We start from the raw sequence: 20,641 nt of genomic DNA on the forward strand, positions 1-20,641 counted from the left end.
TGCTGCCTGCATATCTCCAAAGAAAAGGAAAGTCACCCAGATTGGCTAAAAGGGACAGGATACTTTGCAACAGAATAACATCTATTTCCCTTTCATGCTTTGCTTATATCCAAATGAGTACACGTCTTAGGAAATACACAACACAGTGTTTCTCTCTCACTATAGCTCAAAGAGTTATTATTTAGTATATTTAAAAAATATGCACTTCACATAAATGTTAAAAACACATTCATTAGCTAAAAAAGACCTTTTGTATATACATAATGTCCAGATACAGTAATGATTTCCCATTCTCATCAAATACACCAATTAAAAATAATCTGTCAACAGGGCATTTTGGTGGAAATCGATATGGTTCACACCACCTTCATCAGAACAATTACTAAAATGCATCATCTAGCTTCATACAGTTTATAATTTCCTGGCATACAACACATATAATTGCATACTTTACACCACATATGCTTTTGTATCTCAAAATATATTTCAGGCCTCATTCTTAACAATGGAGTAAAATGATATATCCTCCAATTTGACACATGATGGTTCTATTCCCATCCTGTTGGACCTCACTCTTAGTAATGAAACAACAATGCTTGCACTTCACTGTGGCATATACTGATTACATATTTCACCTCATGGTGTTTGATTACAACCTATCGAGGAGCAAACATTAATATTCATTCTCATTACAATGGCGCCTATATTTAATGTTCAACTTAAAGAATTAGAGCATTGTCCTATTGGTGTAAAAACGATGGAGCCTATTAGGATGGTGGGCGAACTTACGTCCGCCCACCACCCTAGCGGTGCTGGGACCAGCCGCCAGTGGTACAGCGGTCCGGCACCGGCAATTAGGATACCACCGCCACAGTAGCGGTGGCATCCTCCATCTACATCATTGTGGCGGGCAGTGCACACAGCACTACCCGCCACAGTGCTGGGGCTGCACACTGTGCATTTGCATGCACAACGTGGCAGGCACCGCGCAGTGCCTGCCCCGTCATGCATGCAAATGTAGGGGGGTAGCATAGGTATCCCCCATGTGCCCCCCCCCCCACTCCCCAACATCCTGGGGGTCCGCAATGGGCCCCAACTGTGAAAAATGCATGCCTTTCCGTGGCGGCACCACTGCCACACAAAGGTTGCTCCCGCTCCCATTATAATATGGATGGCGGTGTCTAGCAGAAACCGCCACCATATTCAACCCTTTTCCGCCCGGTCGACTGGTCGACTGGGCAGATAAGCAGTGGACGGTCTTCCAGTCCGCAGCGGTACCCCTACCATCATAATATGGCAGAGGTAAATGGGAGGCGGGCTGGGGATCGGTGGCGATCCGCCCGACATCTTAATAGACCCCTTAGTACCTTGTAACTGGTTTCTTTAGAATCCGTAATTGCAAATGTGATTTTGGAAGTTATTGTTACTAACTGCCTTCAGTCTGGTCAGCTATTAACAATCCATTACTTCACTCAAAGAATCTCCATGTGTTAGACTGATCATGATGTCTGCATTACCTAATTAGTATTGTGGGTTTATTCCTTTATAATACAGACATTGTTTCTCTATATAACCAGCCATTGAGAATGGGGTCTGAAATGTATTTTAAGATACTCAAGCAAATGGGGCTTAAAACATGCAATATTATTTGTTATATACCAGAAAATTGTAAACGGTATGATGTTAGATAATGATGCATTTTGATTATTATGTCTCTCTGTCTCCTATATTTTTTTTTCCAAATATATGTACTGAGGAAGGTGGTATGAACCATATTGACTTCTACTGAAACACTGCGTCGACAGATTAATTGTAATTAGTGTATTTGATGGGGATGGGAAATTATTTATCTACCTGAACATTATGTACATGAAAGAGGTCATTTTTTAACTAATGAATATGTTTTTAACATTTATATGATTTGTAAATGTGTAACTATATACTAAATATGAACTCTTTGATCTGTAGCGAGACAGAAGCCGTGTTTTTTAATATTGTTTTATATTTCCTGAGGTGTACTCATGTGGATAATTGTTTACATGCTTAATAGAGGTGTAAAGAGATAAGCAAAGCATTAAAGAGAATTTGATTTTAATCTGCCGTCTGCATATCCCCTCTATTGGTGAACTTTCAGGTTGAGGGTGTACGCTTCATAAGCATACACTTTACAATGGTATCATCGAGAAGGTTCCATTCAAAGCCACTGTGTAAAAAAGATAATACATAGTCATTACTTCCTCAGATTTCTGTCTTCAAGAATTATAACATAAGGCACCTCTAACATGAAGAAATTATGGCATGAGAACATTAATCATCTTTTACACTTAATAACAAATAATGTCAGTGTTCAATATTAATGTCAAACAGTGAGTTGATATTCTCAGGTGTAATTTGTGTAAATTGTAAGAGGATTCCCTTAGAAATTCAATGAGGAACTAGATAGCAGAAGGCTGTTGATTAGTTCTTCCTGGTCATTTGGTAGATGGTAGCAGTGAGGGCTGGGACTGCAGATTCTGTTGATCAATGTAAAGAAGTCATAGTCATGGCCTGCCCTTTTGAATGTACCTGGTTACCGGTTCAGGAAGGCTGATGAAAGGTTGTGGATTTGCGGCAAGAGCTGATGACTTTGGATCTGGGGAATAAGTTTCGAGCCTCAGCGTCGGCTCAGCTTTCTTTGATTCTGGAAAAATCACGTAATCTCCATGAGCCTACCCAAAAAAGAATGTGTCCTTGTGTAATGTAACTTGTGCTTATGTAAAGCGCTCCAATACCTTTGGGTAGAGTTGGTGCTATATAAATCTGCAAAAAACAGATGAAGAGACCGCACACTTCATTGGACCTTTGTTTTGGGTACTCCTGATTTGAGTCAGACCCAATGCTAACTGCTGTGAGATCTACCATCTAGCACAAAGGCTGTTTGTGAGGAAAAGCTGGAAATTGACATTTGGAAAAAAAAACATCCCAAACAGTTTCTAAAGCATTAGATAGTGCTTCCACATCCCCTTCAGGAAAAGGTGCGTACAAGTGGGATCCAAACCACCCTACTTTGTACCATTTGCACATTCTTCTTGACCAAGGTAGGGCGTTTTCTCTAGCGTACTCGAAGAGGCACTGACTGACCAAGGCTTGTGTCTGACAGCTAGCCTCTCAGAGGTAAAAGATGCCATCAAGAGTCTGCCCTTTCTGCTTGAGTATGTTAGGGCCTTCCCATGCTGAGACGCCTGCCTTCTGAGAGAAGGAAGGAGCCTGCCTGGCCCTGTAGGAGGAGAGGCTGTCCAGTAAGAGAAGATCAATGCATTACTGGAGTGAGGAACAGCCAAAGAAAGCTGACTACAACAGACAGCAAAGACATGAGTGACCCCTTTTGTTTGGGGGTCCTCTAGTCTTTCTGTGTGGTCCCCACTGTGAAGTGTGCTAAGGTATTGTGATAACAAGCATCACTGTTTTGTCTGAAATCTGTCATGATCCTGAGGAACTGGTGCTGCTGATGTCTTTGACAGGAACAGGAGCCACATCCCTGCCAGAGAGGGAGCCATGATTGGCCCAGAATCCTCATCTGCGGAAGATGCACCATCACAGACCACTTAGCCCGGAAGCTAAAACTGCCATACATGTTTGCACCTGATAGGTGCAGGGCCAACTGCCAATGATAAGTGCAATGTTGAGGCCTGCTCTGTTGACCCCATCCACATTCCAAAGCAAGATCACTTCTGCTGTCCGAACAGAAGTGGTACCACTCCTGCTAGGGTGGGCATGCAAACCACACGCATTGCACCACTAGAGCCTCAATGCCATCCAGAAGATAAAAGTGAGGCTTAGACTGAAACCGCAATGAGAAACTGAAAGAAGCAGAAAAATCTGCCACGTGGCCTGAGTACTTTTTTCCAAAGTGAATGCAAGGGGTGAAAGATGGTAAAGTGAGTTGTGCATCTGATCAGTAGGGTAACTTGAAGTAACCTGCACCTCTGCCCAATTAATGCTTACTGCCAAAGCATTCCAGGGACCATAGCCATTAGAAATCACCTTGAGCGGGAAGAGAATACTGGAAGGTGGGTGAAGCGCCTTACTGAAGATCGTAACCAGGTTTACATTGATATAATTGGACATCCTATTGAACTGTATCTCATTTTCATTTTTATTACTATAGTATTTTCTTTCAACTAGAAATTAACACTGGGCTCCAAACACGCTACTGTGTCTCTTGGGTGAATGTTTTGTTCTGAGCTCCTGTTTTCAACACTGCTACCCAGAGAAGCCTTGGATTGCTTCCCCTCTCTGCCCAGAGAGTCAAGTTTGGAAAGGGTCGTCTTTGGCCCATTTTGCCGGGTTGTGGTAGGATGAACCCCAGGACACCAATGGTAAATGACCTCAACTGCCATTGTTGGGTTCTGGTAGCTGCTGCCAGCCTTGTGGCCCCCTAAACAAGGTCTGATGCATAATCATACATTACAATTAGTGGAACACGTAAGTAGGTTGATGGTGGCTACATGGGCCTGTCACAGGATCAATGTACCCTTGCAAGCATGACAATTGAGCCCCTCGCCCTGGTTGAATTTTAAAAGACAGATATAAGCTGGGAGTGACTGCGGGTGATAGGAAGTGGTATTCAACTTTTTGGGTCTCAGGGCTGATTTTTCAGCTTCACGTGATCTAGAAGGAAGGCAGAAAAGGGAAAAATAAGGAGGAAACCCGAGTTAATTAGAGAAAGCAGGAATGAAAAACCTGCAAGATTGAGATAAAGAGAGAGGAAATATAGGCGGTGGAAAAAAGAGGCATGAGGTGGAATCATGGCTACGCAGACATTGCGTTCTGCAACTCCAGTATTCAGCAGCAAGGGTGCCAGGCTTCTAAGAAAACTTTGAGTCACTGCATTTAATGCTTATTCACAAATTAAGCACTGCCCACATACTTGTGGGTTCTGCCTTAACTAGATCCTTGACTAGCTAGTTAACAGATTAGTCTAGGAAACTGTGGTGCAGTTAAGTACTATGTTGTTGGTATTAAAGTACTGGATTCAATGTATTTCTTGCAGCAATACTGTATTGTGGCTTCTGTCTTAAGGTTCTGTTTTGACAACTTCCAGTATCGACCAGAAGGCATGTTTAGCATCATAACAATGTATAAATCAAAGTTGCGTCAGGTTACACGGTCCATGCCAAGTTAATGCTTTCTTTCCGCTAGCAGGTTGTATTTATCCTCTAATTTCTTCTGGGTATGGATTGTGTTCCCATTTTCACTATTTATTTGTTTTTGGGCACCATTTAATGATGCTAGCCAGTGATTATTGTTTGAATAACAGTATTTGAATATGGTACCCTTGTATCTAATGTTTTGATTTGGATAAGAGTACAAAAATACCATTAAATAAATATGGTTAGAGGCACTTCGGAATGAGAAGACCAAATTATGCAACAGCACTGATGAAATTCAGCTGCATAAAAGTCAAAATTAGACAGAGTAACTGAACGGTTAACTAGCTAATCGGGGATCTACTTAAGTCAGGACCCACACGTACGTGGGCAGTGCCTAATTTGTAAATAAACATAAAATGCAGTGACTTAAAGTTTTCTTAGGAGCCTGCAACCCTTGCTGCTGAATACTGGAGTTGCAGAAAGCACAATGTCTGCTTAGTCATGATTCCACCTCATGCCTCTCTTTTCCACCCCCTACATTTCCTGTCTCACAGGTTGCATATTTTAAAGCCATATTTCTTCACTGTTCTTTCACTTTTACACACATTAACACCCTATGGGCAAAGGTTTCACCTAAAAAATATCAGTTTAACATCTAAATAAGCCAATCTGCTAATGAAAGATAATCGGCATCTATGCAACATAATGCCTGCCATTGTGCAGCACATGTAAGGTAGACTTTTTTGTAATGCTTGATCTGTTTGAGCTAGAAACAAACATATGTGTTCCAAAATTCGCAAATTTCACAGCTGATGTAGGATCATGTTGCAGGTGCGACAAATCCATAATTATGTGGAAAACGCCATGACTGCAGAATTATGGATGTCAACTTTTTTACTAATTGTTTTTATGTATTTTGATCATGTATTGTGCTTTTATGGTTGTTTTGTTTCAACCGAATAAAGCTTATTGAATTGAATTGAATTGAATTGACTGCAGAATTACAAAATTCCATTGCCGTAAATATGGCCATACTCCACTAAAGCCATTGGGGGTTTCCAGAGCAGTGATACCCTACTTGGATGTCCTGTTTCCGCATTTTTTTCATAATTCCAAGGTTGCAGTATTACTGAACCATTATACGTTTGCCATTGAGGAAAAAAAAGAATTACTATTTTTAACCAAATCGAATAAAGTGTATTTTGAACTGAACTGAACTGAACTACTGTCCAATTCAGGTTTTTCAAGTTACTCCTATTGCTGGCCTAATTATTTAACCAAAGTTCCTTGGACATAGTATTAACAAAGCATAGGTGACAGAAACGTCACCATTATAGTTTCTGGTTTCTGGAACTCCCTACCTCTGGAATGTTATACCCCTACCTTCATGCAATTCAGGGCAAACTGGAAAACTCACCTCTTCTAACCCGCTTCTTATAATCACCCGCTCACTGCCAGGGGTCTACCAAGTAAATAATGTACCCTTTTCAGGGCTCTGTAATGCTCACGGTGTCAAATGTACACCCCTCACTCCGGAATGATGCATGTATCACAAACATCAATATTACAAATACAACCAATCACAAGCCGAAATCACAGTAGCCTGCCTTGCACCCCGGTAACTATGATGCCATACCTGTTCTAGCGCCAAGAAGTGATTGAGCTCTGAGTAGCCTACTATGTAAATAATAAAATAAAAACAAGCACAGCCATAGTCTAGGGCTCCAAAAGCCACATTCCACATTCGGTTCCATCAGAACCCATTTATCAATGGTACATTGGAATAATATTTAAGGGGTAGGTGACAGAAAAACTGAAAGATTTTGTTTAGGAATGTCGTGGGAATATTCTGTTAACTGATGCTCTGCCTGCCAGTAAATTCCCTAATGCATGCTACAATGGGCTGTCACATTTCTATCTGTAGGAAAATAATGTTTATCATAAAAGGCAGTTATTTAAAGTTTTAGTTAAGCACAATAGTAACACCATTCTCCTGTGTTTCCTTACTTCTATATTGTGTTGAAACATTTATACAGCGCTTACTAGTTCTATGTGGGTCACTAAAGCACTTGTTCACACGGGTAGCATGCTTCTCCATAGCCCCATGTCCCATGTAGGAAGCGTTTTAAAGTTGTGCCAAGATCACTGAGGTGCTGTAATCGTGTTATGGGACACAGCACTTAGCGATGTGATCGACTGATGAAATGTGACATTGTTACATAAACCCTTTGCAAGACTTTGTTCATGTTTGCTACTGGACAATGGAGACACAGTCGCCCTCATCCTCCTCGACCTCTCTGCAGCCTTCGACACAGTCTGCCACAGCACCCTTTTACAACGCCTCAGAAACATCGGAATTCAAGGAAAAGCACTGGAATGGATCACCTCGTTCCTCACCGGAAGAACCCAGAGAGTCCGCCTCCCACCATTCAAGTCCGAGGCCTCTGAAATCATCTGCGGCGTACCTCAAGGATCCTCACTCAGTCCCACCCTCTTCAACGTATACATGAGCCCCCTCGCGGCCATCGCACGCCAACACAACCTCAACATCATCTCTTACGCGGACGACACTCAACTGATCCTTTCTCTCACCAAGGACCCCAACACCGCCAAAACTAACCTACACAAAGGAATGAAAGAAGTCGCCGAATGGATGAAACAAAGCCGTCTGAAACTGAATTCAGACAAAACAGAAGTCCTCATCTTAGGTACATCCCCCTCTGCATGGGACGACTCCTAGTGGCCGGAAGCCCTCGGAAAAGCACCCATCCCGACAGACCACGCACGGAACCTTGGCGTCATCCTGGATTCTTCACTCTCCATGAACAGACAAGTCAACGCCGTATCCTCTTCCTGCTTTAACATTCTTCGCATGCTCAGAAAAACATTTCGCTGGATCCCCTCCGAAACAAGGAAAACAGTCACCCACGCTCTAGTCACGAGCCGACTGGACTACGGAAACACCCTCTACGCAGGCACCACCGCTAAACTCCAGAAGAAACTACAACGAATCCAAAACGCCTCAGCCAGGCTCATACTAGACATCCCACGCAATGAACACATCTCTGGTCACCTTAAAGACCTCCACTGGCTACCCGTCAATAAGAGGATCACTTTCCGACTGCTTACCCACGCACACAAATCACTCTACGACATCGGACCAGATTGCCTCAACTCTCGACTGTCCTTCTACACCCCCTCCCGCCAACTTCGCTCTTCCAACCAAGCCTTCGCCACTGTACCTCGCATCAACAAGACCACCATGGGAGGCAGATCCTTTTCATACCTGGCTGCCAAAACATGGAACTCACTCCCCGCTTACCTTCGCCTCACCCAGAATCACCTAGCGTTCAGAAAGCAGCTTAAAACGTGGATATTTGACAAATAATCCTCCTCCCCTTCCTAAGCGCCTTGAAACCCTCTGGGTATGTAGTGCGCTATACAAATTTTATGACTTGACTTGACTTGACTTCCAGTGGAAGAATATAATAATAAACAAGCATTATTAGCAAAGCGAGTAGGTCTGCCTTGGCTGTCAGACTTTTGATTTTAACAATGCTTGTTTTGCCATGGTTTTTAAAAACTTTATTTGTGGGAAAGCTGTGGTGCTTGAAAGAAAAATAGAAACAATAAGAAACTAATGGATGAAGGTGACTGACTGAAGAACCCATTTGTGTATCATATACATATCATTTTTGGTAAAAATCAAAGGTCTTCACTAAGTCTATCACACATCATTTTAGTAAAATCAAAGGTCGTGGCTAAAGCCTGACCTAAGATCGACTGACAAAAAAAAATATCACGCTCAAAGAAATACATATAATTAGTGACACCACAAGGGGTCACTGTTGCGGAAATAAAGAAAATACATTGAGGAGGGGGGGTGAGGTTGAAAAGAAAACAACTTTCTTCCTACTTGCAGAAAGCCAAAGCCCGTGACAAAAAAAGACAAAAAATGTAATATGACACCAGAGTTAAAATGAAAAAAAAAATCAGCGGAGCATGGTGTCTTAGATTAGAAGTCTGCTAGCGCGGCTGCCGAGCGGCGGAATTCTTCAGCCTGGCGACTGCACACGAAGCGGGGACGTCTCTCTCTCTGTCTGTGCCAGCCTGTGGGTGAGAGGCTGCTGGGGCGAGCCGAGAGCCCCGGCGCGCGGACCATGGGCACGAAAGTCTCCTAAGAACCAGCCTGCCCAACTTTTCCAATGAGCAGGACGGGGGCTCTGTGCTTTCGCAGGCGGATGGATGCCCTCTTCCTGCCGGTCTGTGCCAGGACGAGATATAATGAAGAGCAGCAATCCGAGCAGTAAAAGCGGCGGAGGCAGCAGCAGCAGCAACCACAAGGAACATGCCCCGCACCTCCACCAGCAGCAGCGGCACCAGCAGCACGGGGCAGCCAGGAAGGGTTGGCTCTCCGCGGCGTGCCTGCAGTTCTCGCTCCGGGATTATGGCTTCTGCATGGGGACCCTGCTGCTCTTCTGTCTGGGCTCGCTTTTCTTCCAGCTCAACGGTGGACCGCCGCAGCTCCTCCTAGACATGCGACGCTATCTGGGTAAGGAGGCGCTAAGCTCCTGTCTTGTACCTTTAAGCAGAAATCTGAAGAGAGAGAGAGAGAGTGTTGGGGGAGGAGGAGGATAGATGGAGAAGATTTGTGGAAAGTTTGTGACGAAAACTTTCAAAACACGTGCTCTTTGGTTAGCACAACTTGCATTTAATTTAATGTGCAGGATTGGTGATTTGTTACACATTTGCTCCGCTTTGCTCCGTTATTTGAAACCCTAGTTGCTCAAAGCCTCTGTAAACGGGCGAATGCAACACTTATACATTAATGTTGCAAGGCACAGATTGTTGGTCTTAATTCTGGCTCCAAAAGCCCCATTTGTTGGTGGGATTGGCGTGCAGTGCTGCAGTGTTTTTGGTCGCCCTGTCTGTCTGGGCCACGGGTGCATGACATTTAACTCGTGCTTGCTTTTCTACTTCCGCCGGCCTTCCTGGGCGTGCTCTGCTGTCTGAGGGTATTTCAGGCGCTACCCCTGGGGTTAGCCTACATCTGTGCAGTGCCTCTGAAGCGCCTGGCACATCCACGCTGCCATGCACGCCTCGACGGCTCCTCCCCCCTGTAACTTGTAGACGTGTGAATTTTGCGGGGTTTCACCTTTCTGTGGCTTCGGCATGCTTAAAGGGCTCCGGGGCTGATGTGGAAAGCGGCTGTTTGTGAGGTTGGCACATTCCATACAGTCTGGTAGGGAAATTTACAATTTCAAGCCAAGGGAAATTGTTTGGCACGGGTGTGTGCCTTAGGAATTCAAATGGTGACGAGGGCTGATGTAGCGCCGACATGGCCACGTGAAAGCGCAGCTTCTTTTCTTTATTTTACCAGAAAGAGAACACCGACAACGTACGCACAGTTTCTGTTTCACATGAGCTCGTGACAAACATGGCCAGCAGGCATATCTCAGCAGTCGTTGTAAAGAACAAGTGATGGGAACAGACAAGCAGAAGCAGGCACACGTGGGCAGCAGCAGCGATACAAACCTGCCCCGGGAAAAAGGCGGGTCACGTCTGCTCAAAACAAGACCAGCATTTTATCAACACTCGGGTTGAACAGCACCCACTCTGTGGTGGTGCCTGTTTTTTTTAAAAACATTTCAGAATTAGTAACTTAGCAGGGCAAACCTCCTACCCCAGCTTTTACGCATTTTTCACCATTTGTGATTTTTGTATGTGTACTCTGCGCATGCAGTTGTAGTTGTGCATATGCTTTTCAAAATATGCTGTGAACTCTTTACAAATTAGAGAGATGGGATCGCCTAAATGGAACCATGCTTAGCTGTCATCTGTCCCTTATCTCGAGAGGAGAAAAGTGCTTTTAAGCCTGTAGCTTCTTGGATTGGTTTTAGGTTCAATGTCGTGGATTGTTTTTCATGGGAGTCTGTTGTGTTAAATTTATATATATTTTTTAACCAGTACAATGTGTTGTCCATTGTTTGTTGTGCTTCTCATGTGTATTAAGTTTATATTTTTTATTCTGTCAGTATAGTTTCCAGGTTTGGTCTGCCTCTCCTAGGTAGTTCAGTTTCCATGAGAGACCTATCCGACAAATGTGTCCAGTAATTAAAAAAACAAACATTAGTATATTGTCCTCTGGAATTTCCCTCTGGGAACGTGGTGTCTGAGCTCCTGGTCCTAAGCTTCACACAAAACTATAAGAGTGGAGCAAGAAGTTGGAGCCAACAGAAGAGAGTGAGTACTTGTGTACCTAACTGAACAATCACACAGATCTAACTGCACAGTCACACAGATCTAACTGCACAGTCACACAGATCTAAATGCACAGTCACACATATCTAAATGCAGTCACACAGATCTAAATGCACAGTCACACAGATCTAAATGCACAGTCACACAGATCTAACTGCACAGTCACACAGATCTAACTGCACAGTCACACAGATCTAAATGCACAGTCACACAGATCTAACTGCACAGTCACACAGATCTAAATGCACAGTCACACAGATCTAACTGCACAGCCACACAGATCTAAATACACAGTCACCTAGATCTAAATGCACAGGCACACATCTAAATACACAGTCACACAGATCTAAATGCACAGTCACACAGATCTAACTGCACAGTCACACAGATCTAACTGCACAGTCACACAGATCTAAATGCAGTCACACAGATCTAAATGCACAGTCACACAGATCTAACTGCACAGTCACACAGATCTAAATGCAGTCACACAGATCTAAATGCACAGTCACACAGATCTAACTGCACAGTCACACAGATCTAAATGCACAGTCACACAGATCTAAATGCACAGTCACACAGATCTAACTGCACAGTCACACAGATCTAAATGCACAGTCACACAGATCTAAATGCACAGCCACACAGATCTAACTGCACAATCAAACAGATCTAAATGCACAGTCACACAGATCTAAATGCACAGTCACACAGATCTAAATGCAGTCACACAGATCTAAATGCACAGTCACACAGATCTAACTGCACAGTCACACAGATCTAAATGCACAGTCACACAGATCTAACTGCACAGTCACACAGATCTTAATGCACAGTCACACAGATCTAACTGCACAGTCACACAGATCTAAATGCAGTCACACAGATCTAAATGCACAGTCACACAGATCTAAATGCAGTCACACAGATCTAACTGCACAGTCACACAGATCTAACTGCACAGTCACACAGATCTAACTGCACAGTCACACAGATCTAAATGCACAGTCACACAGATCTAACTGCACAGTCACACAGATCTAAATGCACAGTCACACAGATCTAAATGCACAGCCACACAGATCTAACTGCACAGTCACACAGATCTAAATGCACAGTCACACAGATCTAACTGCACAGTCACACAGATCTTAATGCACAGTCACACTGATCTAAATGCACAGTCACACAGATCTAAATGCAGTCACACAGATCTAAATGCACAGTCACACAGATCTAAATGCACAGTCACACAGATCTAACTGCACAGTCACACAGATCTAACTGCACAGTCACACAGATCTAAATGCACAGTCACACAGATCTAAATGCAGTCACACAGATCTAACTGCACAGTCACACAGATCTAACTGCACAGTCACACAGATCTAACTGCACAGTCACACAGATCTAAATGCACAGTCACACAGATCTAAATGCACAGCCACACAGATCTAACTGCACAGTCACACAGATCTAAATGCACAGTCACACAGATCTAACTGCACAGTCACACAGATCTTAATGCACAGTCACACTGATCTAAATGCACAGTCACACAGATCTAACTGCACAGTCACACAGATCTAAATGCACAGTCACACAGATCTAAATGCACAGCCACACAGATCTAACTGCACAATCAAACAGATCTAAATGCACAGTCACACAGATCTAAATGCACAGTCACACAGATCTAAATGCAGTCACACAGATCTAAATGCACAGTCACACAGATCTAACTGCACAGTCACACAGATCTAAATGCACAGTCACACAGATCTAACTGCACAGTCACACAGATCTAAATGCATAGTCACACAGATCTAAATGCACAGCCACACAGATCTAACTGCACAGTCACACAGATCTAAATGCACAGTCACACAGATCTAAATGCACAGCCACACAGATCTAACTGCACAGTCACACAGATCTAAATGCACAGTCACACAGATCTAACTGCACAGTCACACAGATCTTAATGCACAGTCACACTGATCTAAATGCACAGTCACACAGATCTAAATGCACAGTCACACAGATCTAAATGCAGTCACACAGATCTAACTGCACAGTCACACAGATCTAACTGCACAGTCACACAGATCTAACTGCACAGTCACACAGATCTAAATGCACAGTCACACAGATCTAACTGCACAGTCACACAGATCTAAATGCACAGTCACACAGATCTAAATGCACAGCCACACAGATCTAACTGCACAGTCACACAGATCTAAATGCACAGTCACACAGATCTAACTGCACAGTCACACAGATCTTAATGCACAGTCACACTGATCTAAATGCACAGTCACACAGATCTAAATGCAGTCACACAGATCTAAATGCACAGTCACACAGATCTAAATGCACAGTCACACAGATCTAACTGCACAGTCACACAGATCTAACTGCACAGTCACACAGATCTAAATGCACAGTCACACAGATCTAACTGCACAGTCACACAGATCTAAATGCAGTCACACAGATCTAAATGCAGTCACACAGATCTAACTGCACAGTCACACAGATCTAACTGCACAGTCACACAGATCTAACTGCACAGTCACACAGATCTAAATGCACAGTCACACAGATCTAAATGCACAGTCACACAGATCTAAATGCAGTCACACAGATCTAAATGCACAGTCACACAGATCTAAATGCACAGTCACACAGATCTAACTGCACAGTCACACAGATCTAACTGCACAGTCACACAGATCTAAATGCACAGTCACACAGATCTAAATGCAGTCACACAGATCTAAATGCAGTCACACAGATCTAACTGCACAGTCACACAGATCTAACTGCACAGTAACACAGATCTAACTGCACAGTCACACAGATCTAAATGCACAGTCACACAGATCTAAATGCACAGCCACACAGATCTAACTGCACAGTCACACAGATCTAAATGCACAGTCACACAGATCTAACTGCACAGTCACACAGATCTTAATGCACAGTCACACTGATCTAAATGCACAGTCACACAGATCTAACTGCACAGTCACACAGATCTAAATGCACAGTCACACAGATCTAAATGCACAGCCACACAGATCTAACTGCACAATCAAACAGATCTAAATGCACAGTCACACAGATCTAAATGCACAGTCACACAGATCTAAATGCAGTCACACAGATCTAAATGCACAGTCACACAGATCTAACTGCACAGTCACACAGATCTAAATGCACAGTCACACAGATCTAACTGCACAGTCACACAGATCTAAATGCATAGTCACACAGATCTAAATGCACAGCCACACAGATCTAACTGCACAGTCACACAGATCTAAATGCACAGTCACACAGATCTAAATGCACAGCCACACAGATCTAACTGCACAGTCACACAGATCTAAATGCACAGTCACACAGATCTAACTGCACAGTCACACAGATCTTAATGCACAGTCACACTGATCTAAATGCACAGTCACACAGATCTAAATGCAGTCACACAGATCTAAATGCACAGTCACACAGATCTAAATGCAGTCACACAGATCTAACTGCACAGTCACACAGATCTAACTGCACAGTCACACAGATCTAACTGCACAGTCACACAGATCTAAATGCACAGTCACACAGATCTAACTGCACAGTCACACAGATCTAAATGCACAGTCACACAGATCTAAATGCACAGCCACACAGATCTAACTGCACAGTCACACAGATCTAAATGCACAGTCACACAGATCTAACTGCACAGTCACACAGATCTTAATGCACAGTCACACTGATCTAAATGCACAGTCACACAGATCTAAATGCAGTCACACAGATCTAAATGCACAGTCACACAGATCTAAATGCACAGTCACACAGATCTAACTGCACAGTCACACAGATCTAACTGCACAGTCACACAGATCTAAATGCACAGTCACACAGATCTAAATGCAGTCACACAGATCTAACTGCACAGTCACACAGATCTAACTGCACAGTCACACAGATCTAACTGCACAGTCACACAGATCTAAATGCACAGTCACACAGATCTAAATGCACAGCCACACAGATCTAACTGCACAGTCACACAGATCTAAATGCACAGTCACACAGATCTAACTGCACAGTCACACAGATCTTAATGCACAGTCACACTGATCTAAATGCACAGTCACACAGATCTAAATGCAGTCACACAGATCTAAATGCACAGTCACACAGATCTAACTGCACAGTCACACAGATCTAAATGCACAGTCACACAGATCTAAATGCACAGTCACACAGATCTAACTGCACAGTCACACAGATCTAACTGCACAGTCACACAGATCTAACTGCACAGTCACACAGATCTAACTGCACAGTCACACAGATCTAACTGCACAGTCACACAGATCTAACTGCACAGTCACACAGATCTAACTGCACAGTCACACAGATCTAAATGCACAGTCACACAGATCTAACTGCACAGTCACACAGATCTAAATGCACAGTCACACAGATCTAAATGCACAGTCACACAGATCTAACTGCACAGTCACACAGATCTAACTGCACAGTCACACAGATCTAACTGCACAGTCACACAGATCTAAATGCAGTCACACAGATCTAAATGCACAGTCACACAGATCTAAATGCACAGTCACACAGATCTAACTGCACAGTCACACAGATCTAAATACACAGTCACCTAGATCTAACTGCACAGTCACACAGATCTAAATGCAGTCACACAGATCTAAATGCACAGTCACACAGATCTAACTGCACAGTCACACAGATCTAACTGCACAGTCACACAGATCTAAATGCACAGTCACACAGATCTAAATGCACAGTCACACAGATCTAAATACACAGTCACCTAGATCTAACTGCACAGTCACACTGATCTAAATGCACAGTCACACAGATCTAAATGCAGTCACACAGATCTAAATGCACAGTCACACAGATCTAAATGCACAGTCACACAGATCTAACTGCACAGTCACACAGATCTAAATACACAGTCACACTGATCTAAATGCACAGTCACACAGATCTAAATGCAGTCACACAGATCTAAATGCACAGTCACACAGATCTAAATGCACAGTCACACAGATCTAACTGCACAGTCACACAGATCTAACTGCACAGTCACACAGATCTAACTGCACAGTCACACAGATCTAACTGCACAATCACACAGAAGGCTGCCTTAGGGCTCTCGCGTGTCTGCCCAACGTGGGGATCTCCACTGGCTCCCAGTAGGCAAGCGCATTCATTTTAAAGCTATCCGCTCCGTATGCCCAGGCCTGACGGACCCTAGTCCAGTTTATCTCTGCCGTCTGATTTCACCATGTTGTCCTGCCAGGACTCTTCGTTCCACCCATCGCCGCTTGGCCCAGGTTCCAAGGTTCAATCCGGCCAGCACAGATGGATGCTCCTTTAGGTACCTGGCTACCAACCTGCAGCACTCCCTTCCTCCTCGGCTGCAGAGCTCCCCTATGGAGACTGGTTACCGTAAACATCTTAATACGTGGATCTTCTAATTTTTTATGTTTTTGTTTTCGTCTCTGCGGGACGCTTTCTGTGGGTCCTCTTAGAGCTGGGAAACCCTGGTGGGGTAGCCACGCGCTTTATAAATCCTAGAAATAGAGGCTACACAGAATGTCAGCAGTGTTAATAAGAAACAAATGACATGTTACGTCATCAGAAAGCGAGCACTGAACCGGGTGGCCTAACGAAACTTGAGGGACCCCTGCAAAGTACATGAAGGCCCCCACTCCAACCCTAGACCCAGTCAGGGGCTCTCAGGCCAGGGGCCCAGCATCTGTGCATAGTGCCGGCCCAGTCGGAGTAATGTGTTAAGGGAGTCCTCTGGAACTCGCCTCCCCCGACACCACGGAAGCTAATGGTCGCTGAAGCGGATCTATGTCGACTTCAGTCAGGTGCACTCAGGCACACCTGTGCTCCTTCAATGTCCTTTTTTTCTACAACATTGTCATGTGCCAAGGGCTGAGTTCCCACTTTTGCTGGCTGTACAGTTCCTCAACACTTAACACAGTTGATCTATGTGGTGCACACATAGGGTGACCAGAATTAAAAAAAGAAAAAAACAAATTGGGACTGGCCCCTGACATAGAAGTAGGACTATTAATTGACAGTAATTATGACCATTGAAGTAGAATGCCAACACACCCTAACATTGTACTATGGTAGTGCAACGCTCTGAAACATTACTGTTAAAAATCTTTCCTTTGAAACCTAAGAACTAGACGACCACTTAACAGTAAACAGTTACAAAACCGCAATTTTAATGGAACCACACAGGGAATATTTAATGAAAAGTTACATTCATTTCATATTTGCATATTTTGACAAATACATGGAAACCACTGTCGGTGAAGAGAGGTGTGTGTGGTGTTGCGAACTCTTGTCATGGGGATCTGATGAACAATGGTACCATCTGAAAACGCCAGTTTTTTTGTACACATGTCATTCCCAGGGGGTCTTCTTGGCACAGAACAGTAATGTTTGTAGTATCGGTTATGTAAAATGTCACGTGCCACGAAAGTTTGACACACTGTGAAGTGATATCCAATATGTCAGGTGTCAAGCTTGACTAGTACCCTTTCTCTCTAAGTGACAGAGCTCTAAGGCAGCAGCTGAGGGTAAAGAGATGCCCGCCTTCCTACCATGCTGATAAAGTTTACAAGGAAGGGTTTGATGGAAGCTGCACTATGAGCAGGGGAACTGGGATTATGCAGCAGGGCTGGAACAAATTATGTGGCAGGGCTGATTCAATGTTGTCGCAAGAAAGGGCAAATTATGCAGCATAATGCAGGGCATTTTGTGGTAGTATTATCTCATTATTTTGTTATTTTTATCCATGTTAACACTATCTGGCCAAATGTTTCATTTTATTAGTACCAGTTCGACACCCAACTACAGCAATTAGCAACAAAAAGATGACAAAGTCAACCTTTGCGAAGGGCCTACTGCTACACTGGAACATGTCACCACATTTGAGCAACTTTTGATAAGTTTTAGATAGCAACTAGATGATGGATTAGGTGGCAAATGTGGCAAATCTCTATTTAAATGGAGAATGTAGCATTCGCAAAATTGCATAATTCCAGTAGCCCAAAGTACGACTAACACTTTAAGGTAGGTTTTTTATTTCCCTGATCATTTCTCTCAAAACCTTGACATGTATTTGTTTTAGAGAAGATTTAATATGGGGAACTGTTTTGGCACACTGAGATAAATATCCCAAAAGTGGGACTCTCCCAGCAAATCTGGCTGCCCGAACATAATAGCCCGAGTGCCAGCACAAATCACCTCAAAAGTTGGTTGCCCAGGATTTGAGTCCCACAGTAATGCTTTACAAAGCATCGACTGATTCAAATGAATGAATTGGCACCCAATTTTGAGGCATTTTTTAGGTTGTACCTTGGGAGTGCATGCGCTGTCTCTAGAGACATGCTGTATCTGACTGGGGGCTTTCAGCACAACCATCACTCTACATTGGTTACTTCCTGTGCCTTTTCAAAACCCCTTGTTTTTCAGTGGTGAATCCTTGCCATTTGTCCTGCCTTTTGCTCAGTTTTTCCCTCCCATAGCTACTGCTCTTCTCACATGTCTCATTTCGCATCTGGCCATTTACTTTAGTTTCAGGCACTATTCTTGGCGGTGGTTTCAGCATTGTTTAAATTTGTTTACAATTGTTATGTGTTATGCATATGTGAATTTTTTTTAAGGTATCATGCATTTATTTGGTTTTGGCTCCGCATTTGGTGCTTTGTTTAGGATTGGCATGTATCTGCCATTACACTGTTGTTTAAATGTAATTGCAATTATTGTTCTGGAGCGCAGCAAGCTGTGATTGATCACTAATTTTCTTTTAAACCATATTAGTATAATCTAATAATGGGATTTGGGCATCTGTCCGTACCTGAGCACAGGAGCAGCCCATCCCAGTAAGAGCAGTGAGATGGGGTGGGGGGATTCGACAGACGACAATGAGAGAAAATTAAATAAATAATGAATTTTCCCTGGTCGTCGTCTGTCGAATCCTCCTCCCAACCCTCCCCATCGCTCTTACCTGCCAGGCCGTTCCTGTCCGAGCAACCACTCACCATGACCTGACTGCCAGACTGCAATGACGACCGCTTTTTAACCATAGGATAGTCCTACCTCTATTTTCAGATCTATCAACACAGAGGTGACTATTTTGAATATACGCCTGACTTGGCGTCTTTTTGGCATCACATATAGAGGTACACTGTGGCATGAGGTAAGACGGCCACGTACCGTCACTTTTGCATAGTTTTAACAGCACTTGAGGGTGTCGTTGCTTAGGCCTGAACGTCTTCACCCAAGTTTAATCTTAATTCTCTCCCTTCCCCTCCCTGACACAGGTACACACCGCTCATCAAAAAGCTCTCATCTCTCCAACAGCCAACAGCAACACTCACATCCCCAGCGCGAATATGACTTGTTATTTTGCATGCAATTAGTTTGCATGCCATAACTATGCGTTTTTTTTAGCAATAACCGTTCCTACACAAGTTTTTAGTTTGTATACCATTACACTGAAAGTGTTATTGTATGTGAACTAAAAACGTGCCTAGTAAAAAAAAACAACACTACATACAAATGCACTACCCTATACATCCAAAAGTTAAAAACACTACCAACACCCTCAAAAAGTACACTACCTTACACTACTAAAACACCACTACACTACCCTAAACCCTAAAGCACTACCCCCTGCACAACACTGCCCCTAGCCCCAGTCCTGTCCCTACTCCCAAACACTACCCAGCACGACCCCTGACACTACCATTAACCCTAAAACACTACCCTACACTACACTAACTCCACAACACTACCTAAACCCTAAAACACTACCCCAGCAAAGCCCTGCCCTAGCCCCAGTCCTGTCCCTACTCCCAAACACTACCCTGCACGACCCCCTGACACTACCCATAACCCTAAAACACTACCCTACAATACACTAATACCAGAGCACTACCCTAAACCCTAAAACACTACCCCCAGCACGACACTGCCCCTAGCCCCAGTCCTGTCCCTACTCCCAAACACTACCCTGCATGACCCCCTGACACTACCCATAACCCTAAAACACTACCCTACACTACACTAACACCAGAACACTACCCTAAACCCTAAAACACAACCCCCAGCACAACACTGCCCCTAGCCCCAGTCCTGTCCCTACTCCCAAACAC

General features: G+C 43.7%; 1 protein-coding gene across 1 annotated transcript in view; it reads left to right on the forward strand.

Annotated features, from left to right (window-relative positions):
* Positions 1-9,001: 9,001 nt before the first annotated feature.
* The window catches only part of UST (uronyl 2-sulfotransferase), a 911,106-nt gene continuing 899,466 nt past the window's right edge, over positions 9,002-20,641 (forward strand). Inside the window, exon 1 of the mRNA XM_086927463.1 lies at positions 9,002-9,684. Coding sequence (XP_086783589.1) covers positions 9,378-9,684 — 307 coding nt within the window. The 5' untranslated portion in view covers positions 9,002-9,377. The remainder of the gene's footprint in view (positions 9,685-20,641) is intronic.

This window comes from Lissotriton vulgaris, chromosome 6 (genome assembly GCF_964263255.1).
Source record: "Lissotriton vulgaris chromosome 6, aLisVul1.2, whole genome shotgun sequence".
Taxonomy (NCBI): domain Eukaryota; kingdom Metazoa; phylum Chordata; class Amphibia; order Caudata; family Salamandridae; genus Lissotriton; species Lissotriton vulgaris.